General features: G+C 33.7%; 1 protein-coding gene across 3 annotated transcripts in view; it reads left to right on the top strand.

Annotated features, from left to right (window-relative positions):
* Positions 1-15,737, top strand: part of LOC149796168 (uncharacterized) — a 38,469-nt gene extending 22,732 nt beyond the window's left edge. For 2 of the 3 annotated variants that reach the window (XM_089966109.1, XM_089966107.1), the window contains exons 8-11: positions 946-1,031; positions 4,781-4,878; positions 11,243-11,338; positions 13,596-15,737. In XM_089966109.1, coding sequence (XP_089822235.1) covers positions 946-1,031; positions 4,781-4,878; positions 11,243-11,338; positions 13,596-13,703 — 388 coding nt within the window. In that variant the 3' untranslated portion in view covers positions 13,704-15,737. Of the gene's footprint in view, positions 1-945; positions 1,032-4,780; positions 4,879-11,242; positions 11,339-12,074; positions 12,225-13,595 lie in introns of those variants that run through there. The other variant, XM_089966108.1, reaches the window with a different exon arrangement.
* The last annotated feature ends 2,606 nt before the right edge of the window (positions 15,738-18,343 follow it).

Raw genomic sequence — 18,343 nt, 5'->3', positions numbered from 1 at the left:
ATTAACAGTTAATCCGTATCAATGCAATTATCCTGTAAAAATGACATACTTCAAAAGAAAGCATGTTCTACAGTGTGTGTATGTAAGCACCAGCAATTGAGTGGCAAAAAAATGATGCCCTATTTTGTCGTAACTAACAGTGTTTACATTGTGTGTGAATTCAAATTAACAGTTCAAATCTGCAGTCTCAAGCTACCATACTATAAAATTTTTCCCACGTTTGATACCTTGCCTTATTTCCTTATTGTCAACTTCTGAGGCATTTAACATTGTTTACAAAGTAACATATTTATTCTGAATTAGCTTTTTGGGGGCACAAATGCAGTGTGGTATATATTTTTTTCCTCTTTTAATTTAATGATGGTAATTACTGTTGACTTATATGGTACAGTAATGCCAGGTGTTTACTTTTGTAAGTTTCTTTGATGGGATTGGAGATGTTATTTTGCTTGTAGAGAAAATTACACATCATTCATAGTCATCATTGAAACTAATTGCTGACAGTTTTGTTCTTGTTTTATTTTTTTGTCATAGCGGTACAAAAAACATCATAAATTTATGTGAATAATGTTTAAACTTAACATTTTATTTACTGAAGAAAAAATTTGTTGTAGTATGATACAAATTATTTTGTTGCATCAGTATTCATAGGTGATAAAATAGAGAATGGTTTCTGTGGATTGCTTACATATGTCTAGGATTTTTTTTAGGAGAAATGAAAATTGACATAATGTAATAATTGGGAGTTCTCTGAAATTATCAGGAGATATCATGAGATCGGGAGATAGTTATGGAATGACCCCTAAATCGGGAGTTTTTCTCCCTGTGTGTGTTGACAGGTATGGATTAAAATTCTTTTTACCCATGAATATATATTCTTTGTCAGTATTGTATCAAAGAAAAGCTGTTGTTTTAATTAGGCTATATTTTTCAATACTTTTCTAGTTCTGAGATGGGCCAAGATTCCAGTTGTTTTAAATTCATGATGAAATGGATAGTGTCAATCACAAGATGGCGAGGACAAACACGTGGTACTTTGCTTTTTTATTCAAAGAAATAACGTTGAGTTTCATTGTGATCTGAGATGTAATTAATATATAAAGGTAATAGAAACAGAGGTGATGTCAGGGTGCAAAAGTGTGCAATTCACACAAAATTGTTTACAGATTTGCACACCTGGAAAGCAGTGATGCATGAGAACTCTTCCAAATTAGTAAAAAGTTATGCATGTAAAAATGTTATTGTCAAGCATCACTGGATGGAAAATTACTGGTTACTTTCAACTCCAAGTCAGTAGTGGCAGGAATGTGAAAAGTGAAAGGCAGAAAGAAGAAAGTGAAGGATGTAGTGGAGTTTTTCATGAAATGGAGGATGATAGTTCTGAAACAATGTTTCTTGGTAGCCTTGAAGTGAATGAAGTCAATGCAACAGCAGAGATCTTGTTTGGTTTTTTATCCCAATTTCTGCAAGATAGAGGCATTTCTGTGGAGGAGACTGCCTTTTGGAGTGCCGTGTAGCATCAGTCATGACAGGGTCTAAAAGTGGTATAGCAATGAGTAACAGATGAACCCTCAATGTATTGCTATTCATTATATGGTGCAGACTCAACCCTCAATATATTGCTATTCATTATATGGCACAGATTCAACCCTCAATGTATTGCTATTCATTCTATGGCACAGACTCAACCCTCAATATATTGCTATTCATTATATGGCACAGATTCAACACATGTTCAACCGAAGCTGCTGAAAAAGCCACTTACCTAAAAGCAATATTTCAAGAGGTGATCAAGACTTGTTTCATTATTTTGATAAATTGTCTTCAAAGAAAATGGAATCAAAGAACATGCAATATGTTCTTAGTTCACCACAGTATTCAGTGAAAGAAGTTTTTTTTAAATAGAGTGGATTACCTTTTAAGGAAAGAAATGTTTGAAATAGGGTGGATAGGTTTTTAAGAAAAGAAGTTTTTGAAATAGGTTGTGAGGTCTTTTAAAAAACTTGCCACATCTCACCAGCTCCCAAGTTTGTTTTGGTACAATATATCTTGAGCTTGATTCCATCACTTTCTGCCTAAATATGGCTTTCCAAGGACACAACTTGATATTTCAGCTATTCAAACAGGACTAGGATTTATTTAAACTGTTGACCAGTTAAGTCTGGAGCATATGTTCATCAGTAAGAATTGTAGAACAAACTAAACATTGAGAAGGCCAAGGATGGAAATGTGACCATTAAATTGCAGGGTATATAACTTGGTACAAAGGAAAAAGGAAGTAATTACATGTATGTGAAAGCAATTAGAAACAATATCATTGAAGGACTGTAGCATGAAATAAGACAGATATTTCCTCAGGAAAATAAATCAGTTGTAGCAAGTTTCCAAGCACTTGAACTTGGAGGGTTCTCATTTCTGTTTGAAGATAAACTAGCAGGCTATGGTATTGATAGACTTGAAACCCTAATGCAGGATTATGGAACATAGTAGTCAGGGATATTAGTCAGCAAAGCAGTGATTCAAGAAATAAAAACTTGGCAGAGTTCATGCTAGTGAAATTTTTTAGTTTGGAGCAGCGATATCCAAGAGACATTACCCATTAGCTGTAGAACATTCTACATAATAACAATAAAGAAGAGTTTCCCCAGAAGTTGAAGCTGGCTAAGCTAGCTATGCAAGTGACAGTTCAGACAGCAGATTTTGAAAAGGGATTCTCAGCATAGAACATTATTCATACACTGATAAGGACTAAATTAAGCTCAGAAATAATCAACATATTAATGCTTATACAACTAAAGATAGCATATGAGGATTTATATTTCGTTTCAGTAGAACCTTAACAGTGGAGCAGGAAAAGAGACAAATATTTAAGTGTAAGGTGAATAATATACTGTGGATGTTTCCTTCCTTTTCCTGCCTCATCCCTTATTTAATACTCCTCCACTTATATTTTGGTGACAATTGGGGAAATCCCACCCCTTTTACATAAAATAATGGCTGCATCTCTGTATAAATCAGTGGAAATTAAAAAATGTATAGACAGGACAGGGAAATAGATGAATATGGATATTTACATTTTAGGAAACTCAAAATATCCAAACCATGTCAGTTTGTCTATTACTATTTTTACAAAAATACTGGTAACATGTTATACACAATATTTGTTGTCCATATAAACATTGCAAAACATATTATGTTGCTTCTCATTTATATCATTTCCTATAGATGTTGTATCCATTTAATACTTTTGAAAGTTTGATACTGTAGGAATAAACAAGAAGAATTCCTTTAAATGTTGAACCATTTTTAGGTTTATCCCATAAAGTTAAAGTTGCTTGCTTATGACAGTTTTTTGAGGCTTGAAGAGACTGAAATCCCTCCATGCTTCTGGGATAGTGTCCGTTATTTATTACCAAAAGTTGTTTGTGTTAGTAATAATAATAACAAACTATGGTCTTTCTAAAATTAGCAACAATTAAATTTCAGGTCAAGTTTTTTGTGTCAAGGGAGGCAACTCAAGTTTAGTTAAATGATTACAACTGATTATAAAAAGTAAGTGAATAGCAGTTTATTGGGAGCTTTGTTCTTCCCTCTTATGTTATGTAAATCAGTATCATTTGACCCTCAAAGCCATAAGTACTCTCACACTTTGTTCCTGTGTCTGTTTGCTGCCAGGCTAATAAACTAAACTAAAATAAAATAAAATAACCATACTAAAAGTAAATACAAGAATGTCAAGAGCCAAAATTATTTTGTATAAAAATCTTTCCATAGTAAATTACTGTTTACATGGGTTGCCATTTTAAATTGTTTGTCCAGAAACTTTCCTCTTAATCTGTTAATATGACCAGTGGAGAAATATTAGTATTCTGTTTAAATAAAACTAGCCTATAAAATAAAACTTGTTAAGTTTAACATTGAATTGAATAATTCTTCAGATTCTGTCAGAAAAATAAAAAAAGGAAAAGTTATATAATGCTTCACTTCCTCATTATAATGCTGTCCATGGGAGCCAGAGTAGATCACCTTATAGTAAAACCACCTTGAAATGAAGTGCATTATACATACAATTTTAGCAATGCACAACCCATTACCATAGTAACCTTTTGAAAAGAACTGCTATAATAACAGTAGTTGTTTGATAAAAGGAAAAAAGTTGATCAGATTTTACATTAAATGATTATTTTCAGTACAGCCTATTTATGAATTACTGTCTCAGGTCTGATGCATTTTTTTTCATTACAAACAGTTGTGTATTGAATCAAAAGTCGATCAAAGTGAAGTTTAAACCAATGCATTGCTAAATAGTTGAAATTTTTATTTGTGGAATAAAATAAAAATAGCTATTAAAATGCTTAAATTTACCATGTGATTAAACTAAAATTCAAATGATATTTCTGGGAAATTATCCATTAACAAAAATAATTGTAAATCAAATCAGACTAATTAAACACAAAGAATTTAGTGTCATAAAGCGTAAATGTGCAGTTGACTGGTGTTGGAATCATTTACTCAGTCCATTAATTTCTGGTAACTATATACTTTATTTGTAAGTGTTGGGATTCAACAACCAGGCTGCTGTGTAAGACAGCTGTCATTTTTAAACAAGTATGTATTGTTACTAGCAGGTGTCTGTTGAAATCAGATATCAGTTAGGACTGATTTTACTGTAATATAGGCATTTAAGACTCCAGAGTATGTCATTAGCTGTGTACATAAACATGTGAGACAATGATGCAGAACAGAACTGATACACTATATTCTTTTCTATATTTGACAGAGTTACCCTTTGGTGACCAGGGTTTGTTCATGAGAAGGAAGACATATGATCAAGTTGGAGGTTTCCAACCACTTTACTTAATGGAAGATTATATTCTGGTAAGGTGAGAACAATACTATCATTAGAGACATATCCAGCACTTTGTAAACTGGGTTTAAAAGAAATTGTTTGTTTTGTAAATGTTATTGTTTTTATATTTTTTTTATACTCCCTCTAAATCTGTACTTGATCAAAGTCTGGAATCCTAATAGACTAAGCACAGAGATTTTTTAATGCATTTCTTCATGATTCTATACCTGGCAAGGCTCATTAAACCAGTTAAAGCAAGTACTGTTGCCATACACCAACATTTTTTGAGTTACACTCTTTGTTGTGATGACGCGTGGTATCATATGATATAATAAATCTATTATTACCTTCTGAAATGGAAAATTAATTTAGTATTGTCTGGTTGGATGCAATTTCTGAGCTTAAAGTCACTTTGCAGCTGCCAAACAACACTACAGGAGAATGGTTGTCAGTAGAGGGGGCAAAAATAGAGCATCTGTTCGGACTTATTTACATGGTATATCTCCATATATAATTTTAACAAATATTTTGTTCTCTTATGATACATGAATCAAAGGCTGTGTAACAGTCACATTCGTTCAAGGGTATTAGCTTATTAAGGTATAACAGTGACATTCTATCAGGTATTAGGTTTTAAAGGTGTGTCAGTTGTAGGGAACTGGCATGTTGGCTGTATCGTTGCCTTTGTTTAATCAGTCTAAATATAAAGTAAATAGTCTAAAATGTTTCTTCATTTACTATTCTCTACATTTTTCTTGTCATTTTTTGTTTTGAAAAGTTCTTCGAAGGGAGGTCACTCCAAACCAGACACATACTTGAGAGGAAACAAACTCAATATGGTTGAATCATGGACCAAACAGTATGGTTGAATCAAGACCAATTGAGTTATCTCCCTTTAGATGTAACCTTCCTAATGAAACACATACCTAGTAGTTAACATTCCACCCGAAAATTTAAGTTATTAATAAAATTTTACCCATGTCTCATGAGGGTAAGTTTAGAAAAGAATTATATCTTTTAGCTTGTAATTATGAATAAATCAGACAACTGTAGATATTATGTTGCAGATGAATTGATGGCAATTTATGTGATACAAGTACATATGCGAACTTTATATTACAAAGTACAATTAAAAAAACATTACCAAATATTTGCAAACCAAAACACAGTAAATAACTATAATCATGTGAATAATACAAGTTTGGCTACATCAAAACAATATTTTTAATATGAATGAGTGCCTTTGTACATTAATTAAAGATGATGTTCAATATAAATACAAATATCTGACTTCTGCATAAATGCAATATACATTGCATTCCTTGGTAGAACATGACATAACCAGTGAACACATATAACTGGGAAAAAACACATTCTAAATATTCAGAGACTTGTAATTGCATGAAATAATCCAGTAATCATGTGAAAGTCTTAATATCCATAATATAATTTAGCTATGTTATGATATGATATAGCTATGTTATGATATGATATAGCTATGTTATGATATGATATAGCTATGTTATGCTTATGTATTAACACAAAATCACTTAACACTGTGCCATAAATTACTGTCACACATTATTCAATAGAATATTGGAGACTTAATGATCACTGATGAGTCACTGTTTATTGAGTCACTGATGAACAAATCTAGATCTAAGTTTTACAAGAAATCTAGAACAAAGTTACATCATTATGATAGTGAAAATATCATTAAACAAAAGTAAAGTCCCAGAAATTAAACAAAAGTAAACTCCCAGAAATTAAACAAAAGTAAACTCCCAGGAACTTTTGCAGTACAACTTTACATGTGTAGAATGTGGTGAACAAAAATCTCATGTTTTGAAAACTAATCACATATACTATAACATTTTTAAATATTATTGCATACATGTTTGTGATACAATGTATCATTTGAATGTTGTGTGTAAACATATGGCTCAGAAGGCTGCAAAAAGGAATATATGTGTGTATTAACACAAGATGCCAAAATTGAACGTGTTGGAGATTCTGATAGTGATAAATAAAGATAAAAATAACTTATATACCCTTGGTTACAAATGTAAAAATCAAAAGTAATGCAGTAATGCAAAATAAAAAATAAAATCTTGAATTTAAAGTCTATGAATAACCATCTCCCTCTCCACTGATGGGAAATATTTCATGCTCAGGATTCCAGGAATTGGCAGCAGGTAACCTTGACCTTTGACATGATGATCAAGACCATGAACTGTCATCAGGCGCTGCTGATCATCTATCATCAGGTGACCTCGAGCCATTCCTCTTGCCATCTGGAGATTTAGAATCAAAAGCTACTTCTTCTGTAATAAAATGATGGCTTACCATTCCATATTCTTCAAGAAACAAGTGTTGAATAACCAAAACAGTTTGACATAGCAGGCAAGGAATAAACCATTGCCCTTGCAGGTTCATGTGGAAAGCAACAACCAGTTAGATAGATTGGTAGTTGATGTCTGCAGCATCTTTATGCATATAACCTAAAAGTTTCTTAACAGTTCTTTCACCTGCAGGTTGCTGAATCAAAAAAGTTTGTGGTTCAGCTATATGGGCATGGCAGCTTGGTGTACTTGCCAATGGTAGCAGTCATGATGGTAGAGAGATCATCTTACTATCGTTGTTCTCTTCAACAGGATTTAAAAATGGATTTGTTGAATTTGAACCATTTTCAGCCCATGTGGTATCAAACTCAAAATACATTAGTCAATTTTCTTCCATATATGAGCAAGTGGTTTAGCTATAAATACTTGATTTTACTATGAAAAGGTCCAAAAACAGTCATCCATTGAAGGTAACTTTTGGATTATCTGCCTTGGTGAATTGGCTTGCTGCCAAGTTCATTGCTGATGTTTAATAAGTCTAGATATCAAACAAAAATAATATAAATGTTCTTTTTTTCCAGATTCTTGTTGTCATTATTATTTGCTATAAAATTGTCTGAAGGACGTTCACTCCAAACCAGATGAATTAGAAGGGAACCAACTCAGTATGTTTGATTCATGATCAAGAATTTGAGTTATCACCCTTTAATGCTTGCTTTACGAGACCCTGAAACATGACGTTAAAACGTAATGACGTATTCTGTCATTGTATCAGCTTATTAAGAAGTATTAGATTATAATTAAATTTATCTTTTATTATACCATTTCCAGCAAGCTGATTGGCCAGGCTTGTTTGAATTTTGGGGGTGCTCATACCTTTATGAACTCCCCAAAATATAATTTTGCTCACTGGCACTACTTTTTCTCACATTCACACTGAAATTGAATCTGTATAAAATATGTGCATGCATCATTGACATAATTTTGGTTTATGTCAACAATGATCTTGTACATAAAGTACTGCCGAGAATGAAAAAAAGGCAACCTAAAGAACCAGAGAACAAATTTGACTTTATAAAACTCTGAAAATACAAAGCTGAAAGTTGGATCAATAAAAGATGCAGATAATCCACAAAAAGTCATGATCCCAGACATACCAAATGTTTGTACAAGTTACATTCAAATGTACTTTGTAAGTGTTTCATGTAAGACAAAGATGAGTTTATGATTCAGGTAGAACTGATTAGCTCTTTTAACATTTTGATTAGATAGAAAGACTTGTAATGGCTGTCAGGATTTGGCCTATAGTAGTATTTTCATGTTTTTAAATAGAATCCAAGAGAACATTCAATGTACAAAATATTTGTTGTAAAGGGGTTAACTCAGGACCTCAATAGTCTTTCAAACTACTGAACAGGTAAATGTATTCTCAGTAAATGACACAGATCAAAACTCACAAAAATGCAAACAAAAATCATAGGACATTTATAAAATTAGGGATTATTGCAGATTTCCAAATCTGTTTAAAAGCCAATGAAAAAACAAAGTGATTCTTTGCAATAACTCTTGATAAAAGTACAAAATCTCATTTTATCTGCCCCCTCCAATGGTCCTTATCCCTTTATTGGACAGAATGGGAAAAAATGGTGTTATTTTTGAGGTAGATGAACCCAGCGTGTGGTGCAAAGGAATGGTTGTCATGCCAAAACCAAAATGGCCAGGAAAGAATGGATGAAACAAAAGTGAATGAGTCAGTTAAAGAATAAAAATCACCCACTAACATCCATGAAAAGTTTTGCAAAACTTGATGCAAACTCCATCTTTAGGCAGATAAAACTGTCAGAGAAGATTTGTTTCCTTACAACTTTCATGACTCCTTCAGTAGGTTTTTATTTTGATTGCCTTAAATTCAGAATCAGTTCCACACCCTAATTTTTTCAGAAAATAATACTGGAAACTCGAGAGCAGTATGACAGATTGCTTTATCACATGCATGATCTTCTTGTATGAACAACTTGGTAAACGGCCAGTAAGAGTTACACAGTCAATTGAAAATGCTTTCTTCATTTTGAATGTTTAAAAGTGAATGTTCAAGATCATCTATTAGATTTCCTAAGCATCTTGTTGAAAAAATGGTTGCAGAACTGGTCCAGAAAAATATTGTATCCATACATGAAATGGAAACTCCAACCTATGGTGTATAAAAGAATTTCTTGGTAAGGTAACTCAGCTTGGCAAATTTTGGTCAAATTTAGTGAAAAATTAAAACTGTTACATGCTTTTGAAAAATAACTACCTTTGGACATGGGGTCCAGATCTAGAACAAGCATTTGCAGATTTCGTGCAATTTGGTGCATCATTATCAACTAAAGAAATAGTTCCATCTGCAGATGTTCCTTTGGACTAGTTGCTATACTAAGGCAAGAACAAAGCAGCACTCCAAAACTGGCAGTACACCTGTCTGTCCATGATACTTAAAGAATGCCCAGATATTATGGTTCAGGCACATTACCTAGTGGTTAGATTGTCCGCCTCATATGTAGGAGGTCGTGGGTTCGATCCCCAATTGAGTCATATCAACAACTTACAAAAATGGTACTAACAGCTGCCTCGCTTGGCGCTCAGCATTAAGAGGTTAGTGTTAGGACTGCTTGGCCTGGTGTCATGATAATGTGACTGGGTGGGACATCATGCTACATGTCTGTGACATGATGCTTCAGTGCTAGACATCACTATAAGCTGCCACATTGCAGACATCATAGCGATATGACTGAAAAATTGTTAGAGCTATGTTAAAAATCCAAATCACACACACACACACACACACTAAAATAGGCAGACTGTCCATTCATTGCTCTTCTGACATTTGCATCACCATTGCTGAATGGCCATGATAAATTATTGACTGGAAGAAAATTACAATATCCTTGCCAATGGCATCAAAATACTTGCAGCCAAAATGCCCATATTTTAAGAAACTGAAAAAATCAGAAAACTTACACACACAAACTTAAAAGAGAAATTATGATCATTGACATGATGCCTGAAAAAAGCTTCAAGTTAACAATAAGGCATGGATCAAAAGGTATTTTTAATTGAGACTTCTGCACCTTGTTCTTACAGAGTGGTAGAGATAGATACCATTTAACAGGAAACATTTCTTTCTCATGACTACACCAGTATCAGACCCTATCAGAGTGAATGCTTAAAACCCAGATTCTTTGTTTGATGAAAGAAAGCCAGCACCAGTCTGCACAATCAGTATTTCACACATTATATAATACTGTCAAAACTACCTGAAAGACTGAAATGTAAAAATGCAGCTTGTTTTAGAATTGTGGACACTTAGTGGTATTAGCAGCTGCATCACTTGGCACTCAACATTAGGAAGTTAGTATTAGGACTGGTGTCAGGATAATGTGACTGGGTAGGACATCATGCTACATCTGTGTGGCATGATACCCCTGTGCAAGACATCACTATAAACTGTCACACTGCAGACATCAAAGTGATTTTACTGAAAAATTGTTAAAGTAAATTAAAAATCCAAATCAGGCTGTTATCCCCTAAATAGAAATGATTGGAGTCAGATTGAAGAGATTATACTGTATCACTAATCCTGATAATCAGAATAGTACTAGTCAACATTTCAGCTTAATTTCAGGTGTGCACAAAAATATTAAAAACACGACCCAGTTCTGAAGTCATCTTTTCTCAGTAAATTTCAGAAAAAAACTAGATATTACAAAATAGATATATTTTTAAAACAAACCTACAAGATATTAAAATTATTAAACATTAGAAACACTTGACTGTAAGATTCAGTCTTTATTTAAGCAAATATAGATTTTACATATTTTTGTAAAATGAAAATTTTATACATCCCTACTGAGATTTTCCTTAATCAAAATTAGTTAAATCTTCAGGTAAGCACCTTCTTAAATTTTCTCATTTGTTCATTAGGTTTTAGGTCTTTATTGTAAATTTCTAGGATTATGCAAAAGTTTCAGTGATACTTCATGTTGTTACCTGTTTTTATTTACTTACACAGGTGAAAGAGCTACAAATGGTAGGGCATGTAGTTATAGCTGATGGAGATCCAGTTATCACGTCATCCAGGAGATGGAGGACAAGAGGTCTAATCAAAGTAGGTTACAGTTTTAATTTAAACTTTGTTTGTTTTGCATCAGTTGTCTTTAGTAAGTCATGTAGGTGTTCAGCACTGATTATTTCAGTAATGTGTGTAATTTTTTAGAATTTTATTCTACATACCTTTAATTGGCAGTCATTCACTTTATTTTGATCATCATACATCCATATTCCTTTTGGAAGGTCCTTATTTACATGACCTGAGAAGCACATACAGTGAAATCAATGTTAAAGTACTTCTACATTTCTGGATGAGATCACCCTAAGCGTGTTTTCCTGTACAATCTGGATTGAATGTCATGTACTGTGCTGTGTTGCTACAATGAAAGCTATGCATGTTGATAAACAAGTTCAGAATAACTATCCATTGGAATGATTAGACTTGATGTGCTATTTTCTTGATCCAGTTTTTACATGGCCACCATTGTAAAAGTCCATAATGATTGATAATTAATTTTCATCTGGAAGTTGTTTGATAACAGTTAAGGTGCAGATCATTCTATAATCAGGATTGTATAGACTTTGGTTAAGCAAAATTAGTATTATATTTTAAAACAACATTTCATATTTATTTAAGATGAGTAAATGAGCAGACATGACCTGTATGATTTTCATTATAGCATGTTCATATGGTCCAGAGAATGTACTCTCATAGGCTGATACTGACACGAGATATTCAGTGATGTTTAAGATGACTGGAATACCTGGATTTGGTTTGGTTTGGTTCTTTACAGGACAGCAAATAGGTTATTTAGTACCAAGGCAACTAGAGTAAAGGGCCTTACCAATGGACACACCATGGTAGTTGACCCAGGCTGGTCCCTTGGTAGGACTTGAACCTGCACCCTTTCAGTGAGTCTGGCATGTTAACCACTGACCTGCCATGGCACTGGAATACCTGGAGGCATGTATTCTTAACAGCTCAGATATTGTTATCATGTATTCGCATAGTTAAAATAAACTGAAAAACCTGGAGGCAACCATCCACCATGGATGAAAGAGCAGTATGCTTCTTTTCTGATAGCTACTCTTCAGTTTTAGAAACCAGCTAATATCTATTCTGACAATAAAAAGTATGACGTGCGCAGGAAAATCATTAGCCTGATTTAATCCTTAAACATAATCCAAGTGATTACAACTCATCAATAACCAAACTATTTTCTACCAAAATTGTCTGGAAAAAAAGAAGAAAATTGTTGAAGACTTTTTAAGCAGCATTTTGCAGTAGTTTTGTATGTATTATGAATCAGAGTTTCAGTCGACAGACAAATAGTCATCAAAATCAGTGATAATTAATGGCCTTTCTAAAAGGGAATCAATTATGTTGTTGTTGTAGGGTTTAATGCCATTTTTCAGCTCAAGAAAGGCTGTACATGGTGGCCAGTATAAATGGTGGAGGAAGAACCCGGGAAAACCCCAGAAAGAACCACCGACCTGTGAGAAGCTACTGGCAAACTTTTTCACATACCCACATTGGCCGAGCCTGAGACTTGAGCCCACACAGACAGAGGTGAGATGTCAGTGATCTGTAATGGTGAGCGCTTTAGACCACTCGGCCACTCGGGGCCCCATAAACAATTAGGTATGATTGAATATGGGGTCAATAAATGAGTGCATTACCCTTGTATGTATCATACCAATAGATTCAAGCTGGGATACCACAGGTGTAGAGTAAATATGTCACTTCAGTCTAATTTTATGGCTAAGCATTGAATAGGGACAATTAAAATGATTGCACAAAATTACACTGTTTTATCAGGTATTTACATATTATTAAATTGCATATTTCAGCGTTATGGAAAATACTCTTTAATGTTTTTTCCCTTGGGTTGTGTGTAAAATAGAGATGAAAAAAGTAGCTTGTCTTATATATGGTAAGAAAATACTTTCAGAGTAGTGATGTTTTGGTAAAAAAACATGGGAGAAAATTCTTTGAGGTTACTGAACTCATTTACAATATTATAAAATTTTTGCATATATATGTTGTTTAACCTTGCCATGCATTTGGGACACATGGGGACACATGGGGATTATGCTGAGCTGTATTTCCATATAATATTTCTTTACTATTCTTTGAAACAAGTCATGAGATGTACATTTTTGTGCATCCCTTTGAATTAAAAGTTTTAAAGAGAATTATAGAATACACCCTTTGTACTTATTTAGTACAACAAAATTGTAGCTAAAAGCATATATAGTTTTTGATATAGCTTGTTATTTAAAACCATAAAACAGATTCTTCTGCTCTGTTGCAGACAACAGGTTTGAACCAGCTAATCATCATGGCCTACACACTTGGGGTTCATCCAAACACTCTTGCAAGGTGGTACTATGGAAACAGACTGAAGAATACAAGATCATAATCCAGCATATGTCTGAATCCTCTTCCAAAAAATTTCAAAAATAAAAACTTGATGACATCGTGATTTTTCATTGGATTGTGGGACACCATGATGAATTTAGGGTCATTCCCCATTCATTTGTTCGAAAGAAGAGATTTTACAAAATTTCTCAGCTTGAATTATTTGGATAATAAAATTTTTGTATTTGTGTTTCTAAATCATTTTTCCATTCTTTTTTTAACAAAGAAAAAGTAACTCCTTCATCGGTGGGAAATCATTAAGAGTTTTACAGTGGGATTTTTTCTATCCGTCTATGCATCCATCAAAGAAAGACAGCTAAAACTCTCCCTTATTATAAATGTCATTCAGTATAATTTGATTCCAGATATATAATGCAGTACAGTGATCAAAATGAAACCATTGTATAATGTACCTGAATTGGTCTAAATTCAAATACCAAATGACTAAATATATTTAATTTAAATGCACAAATACCAAGTGACAAAATGTATTTAATTCAAATGCACAAATACCAAGTGACAAAATGTATTTAATTCAAATGCACAAATACCAAGTGACAAAATGTATGTAATTTATATGAACTTAAATTATTACTGAATCTCTGGCTGGCATTTTATCTTAACACACATGCATGCCATAATCAAATTTTCGATCATTCTCGCTATACCATTGTTATGTGTGTTAATTTTTATGATTATTGATTCTACAGGGTCATTCTTAAACACATAGCTTCAAGAAAGTGGATTGTACTTTTAATTGGAGTAAACCTGTTCTTGTGGTCTTTTGACCTAGGAAGGTGTAGAAGAAATCTTGTTGACAAATTTTATGGGATTTGAGATTGGGTCATGGGTTTCCCCTTAGAAAAACCAGGTGACATACTTTCTGATTGGTTAGCTGTTAAAGGACCTGGACGTGTTGAAATGATAGAGTGATCTCGAAATGAGTATTCTAACCTCATTCTGGTTCTGAAATTGCATCTTAGTTTTCTGTATAAGGGATGTTTACCCAAAAATTAGTTGTCCCTGTCTTAAATGTCAGTCTTAGTGGAGTCATTTAGTTGAGTTCAGTTAATATTTGAGAGGATTTATTTATTTCAGTTAGTCACTGGAATTGCAAAGTATCATAAGCTTTAAGACTAAGGGGTTATTATGTACTTTTGAGAGAAAGACGTATGTATGGTCAAGTTGTTTGCATTTAAAAATGGTGGCAAACCTCTATGCTACATTAATGTAATGTGAATGATATTTCTTTGGAAATTGTACTTGATCTAAGCATACTACTAACTAAAATGACTGCTCCGTTGTGCTAAAAAATCAGCCTGAATTAGTCTAAAGTACAATATACATAGCAGCTATTAAAATAGGGAAAATTAATTTTTCCAGACTAGACAAAAGCAGCTTCTGAATGTGCAATGAATGAATTACCAAATATATAAAATGTAAAAAAAAGGTATCAGCTCTTTTTTTTATACAATTTACCTCTGAAATTCAGGAAGTGAAAATTACCAAGTGGAGCTAGCACTTTTTTGAAAGGTGCACATCTGGAGTAAGGCCAAGCTGTATACTCTATAACCCATATTACACCCATCAGTCATACACCAAAATAAAGGGAATTAAAGGTTCTTTGAACTATACCTAAGATATACTAGGTCTTTTTTAAATAGCCAGTATAACCAGTGAGGAAAGCTGGGGAAATTTTTTTTCTTTAAAATTCTAATCCTATGCGAAACTGTAGAGTGCCACCTAAGTAACTATCTTGGAGTTACTGTGAATTCATTTAAAGACATTTTGGATTATATCATTGTGATGGATCAGACTGTTAGCTGATCAAACTATTTCAAGCTATTGCATGTAAGCTAAATAGACTGGACTTCATTCAGAACACAGCTAGATCTCATTTGGAATATTCAGTACTTTTGGAATTGTGACAGAACTTATAGGACTATTTAGGATTTTGTTCACCATACTGTAAGTTATTTTTTATTTTTCACTTTTGTATTCTAGGGAAATAAATTATTTGCTGAATTTTACAAAACTTGATGGTGTTCACTCTTTTCTATTACTTAGTTTAAGACCAGAATCATAACACAGTGGTTCAGTATATGGCAGTTATGGACCCCAGCTACCACATTTTTACTAACTGTTTAACTGGCAGTTTGTTTATCCCCCATCCTGGCACACATTCTTGCTATACCGCATTTCAGTATTTAACATGTTCATCAGTCATGGGCCCCAACTGCCACAGTATAATGGGGAAAGGCTTTGGTTATTCTTGGATTAATCCACCCTTGTAGCCATTCATGCATCTTTTCATTCATCCATCCATCCATCCATCCATCTATCCAACTAGCTACCTTTCATTGATTTGTTCATGTACCCACCCATCTTTTTACCAAGATCAGGGGCTATCTATCTAATCATCTAGCTGGCTGGCTAATTATCAGTGTATCCAATCATCCATCCCTTCTTACATATGTACTGTGGTCTTGTAGGCCATAGGCACTTCTTTAATAAAACAACTGACACTGACATCCTCTTTGTGTATACGCTTTTCAGTAACATGCTGTTTTTTCAGGCTGTGTTGGATAATACAGCCTTGGCATCAAATGTGGATAAAGATATACATGCTGTTTTTCAGGCTGTGTTGGATAATACAGCCTTGGCAACAAGTGTGGATAAAGATATACATGCTGTTTTTTCAGGCTGTGTTGGATAATACAGCCTTGGCATCAAGTGTGGATAAAGATATACATGCTGGGAAACTACTTGCCAATGTTACTACCAAACATAATCTCCTATTTCTGGTAGCAGCTAATGTTTTTAGATGTAGTCAAAATAATGTTCCTGGACTCATAAACAGCACAAATGTTCTCAAGCAAAGGGACAAAAACTTCTCACATAGTGACTTAAGGTATCCACAAACTTGTGCGATTTTGATGAGCAAATATTTTGTTAATGTACTTTCCTATGAATGTTTTTAAAAAAATTTTCAGTGAAGACTGAAAGGTAAGAAATCGTTTGAAATCTTGAACAAAAAAGATTGGATTCTTAAACAGCTAAATTGAATGACGTTATTTTTCAATGAAAGGCAATGAAACCAAAAATTCAAAGTTACATGACCACACACTGTCATGAATGACATCTGCAGAATGAGACCAGCGACCACAATTTTTGACAAATTGTGTGTTTGATACTTATGAACGACAACATAACAAAAACATATAAACACCTCTAACATTGATTTAATCCTTTGTAAACATGAATGTAAACAAAACAAAAGCACATGACACTAATTGTAATCTATAATTCTTGCAATGAATGTGATCTTTGTTTTCATTTATAATAGTAGAAAGTGACAGTCCTTTTCTGGATACAAGTGTCGTCATTATAGAATGTTGATAGTGATGATAATGATGACATCAGGTGTATCTGCACATTAGGCTTAAAGTCACAAAGGTCATGATGGTATACTGTATGCGTTTGTGCATTTGAAGAGTCTTTCTTGACATTAAAACAACATTGGACCAGACAATACCAATCTTGAGCAGTTATGGTAGGCAGTCAACAGTCTGATTCAACCCACTGGCAGGAAACACTTTTAACTTCTAGGTGGACTCAGAGATAAACTAACATTGCCACATTCCAATGGAGACATTAGGGACATTTTCCATTCTGAGGAAAATTCAGACTGACTCTACAGGAAACCTACATCCAGTAAGTCCACAGTCTCCTAAGTGTTAAGACCTATAGTAATGAGGATTGCCACTGAAAATCCTAACAGGTATCCAGGTACTCACCCCTTGATAATAACCTGGGTAATAAAACAAGCCATAGGGTACACATTTATCATATACAGGTTTTTTGACATTGCTTGTAAAGGAAGCATTCACTTTCAAGTTGAAATCCTTTTGATTGACCTGCCAATACATGTACTTATTCAGTGCCAAGCAGCGGTCTGCTTCTTCCAGTAAATAACTGACCATAATCCCTTGGAGTTGGCTGATATTTATGATGACTAGACCATGATGATTTACTGGACGATGATGGAGGATTTCAGAACTTTATCAGACAATGAGGATGAATTCTTTGATTTTGGACCAGATGACATTAGGTAGTGATTGTGAATTTTTTTAAAATAAATGTGGACTTAACTTCAGGTCTGTACACATTTAATACAATTTCCCTTTGACTGGGTAACTGGGTAAGTGATCATTAGGATTAATGGGTACCTGGTACAAGTTTTCTAAAACAATTTACAGGTTTAATTGCTACCACCATAATCCAGCAATGAGCTCCCTAAGAAATGTTAAAAATGCTTATAATACATACAAGAAGAGTATGAATGGCAACAAGTTACTGTGGAATTGATGAGGTGATGTGCATATTTTAATATTAAAGTAAATTTGTTCAAGAAGTTTTTTTTTTTACATTTGCATGAAAATCCCTAGTCTCCTGAGGTCAAAACTCTTGACCAAATTTTGGATTTGTCTTTTCTGTCACGTGTATGCACTATGGCCCAACAGTGAGACAGATCTAGTCTGAGGGACTCTAGCTGGCCATTGTGGATTAATTGCTCATAAAAAAGAGGAGGGCTTGACTACCTAATAACCTTAAATAGGCTGAACAATCTCTCTACTGCAC

The sequence above is a fragment of the Sinohyriopsis cumingii genome, chromosome 7, assembly GCF_028554795.1.
Source record: "Sinohyriopsis cumingii isolate HCF-2022 chromosome 7, ASM2855479v2, whole genome shotgun sequence".
NCBI lineage: Eukaryota > Metazoa > Mollusca > Bivalvia > Unionida > Unionidae > Sinohyriopsis > Sinohyriopsis cumingii.
Note: the sequence above shows the minus strand (reverse complement) of the source record. Positions and strands in the feature narration are given on the sequence as shown.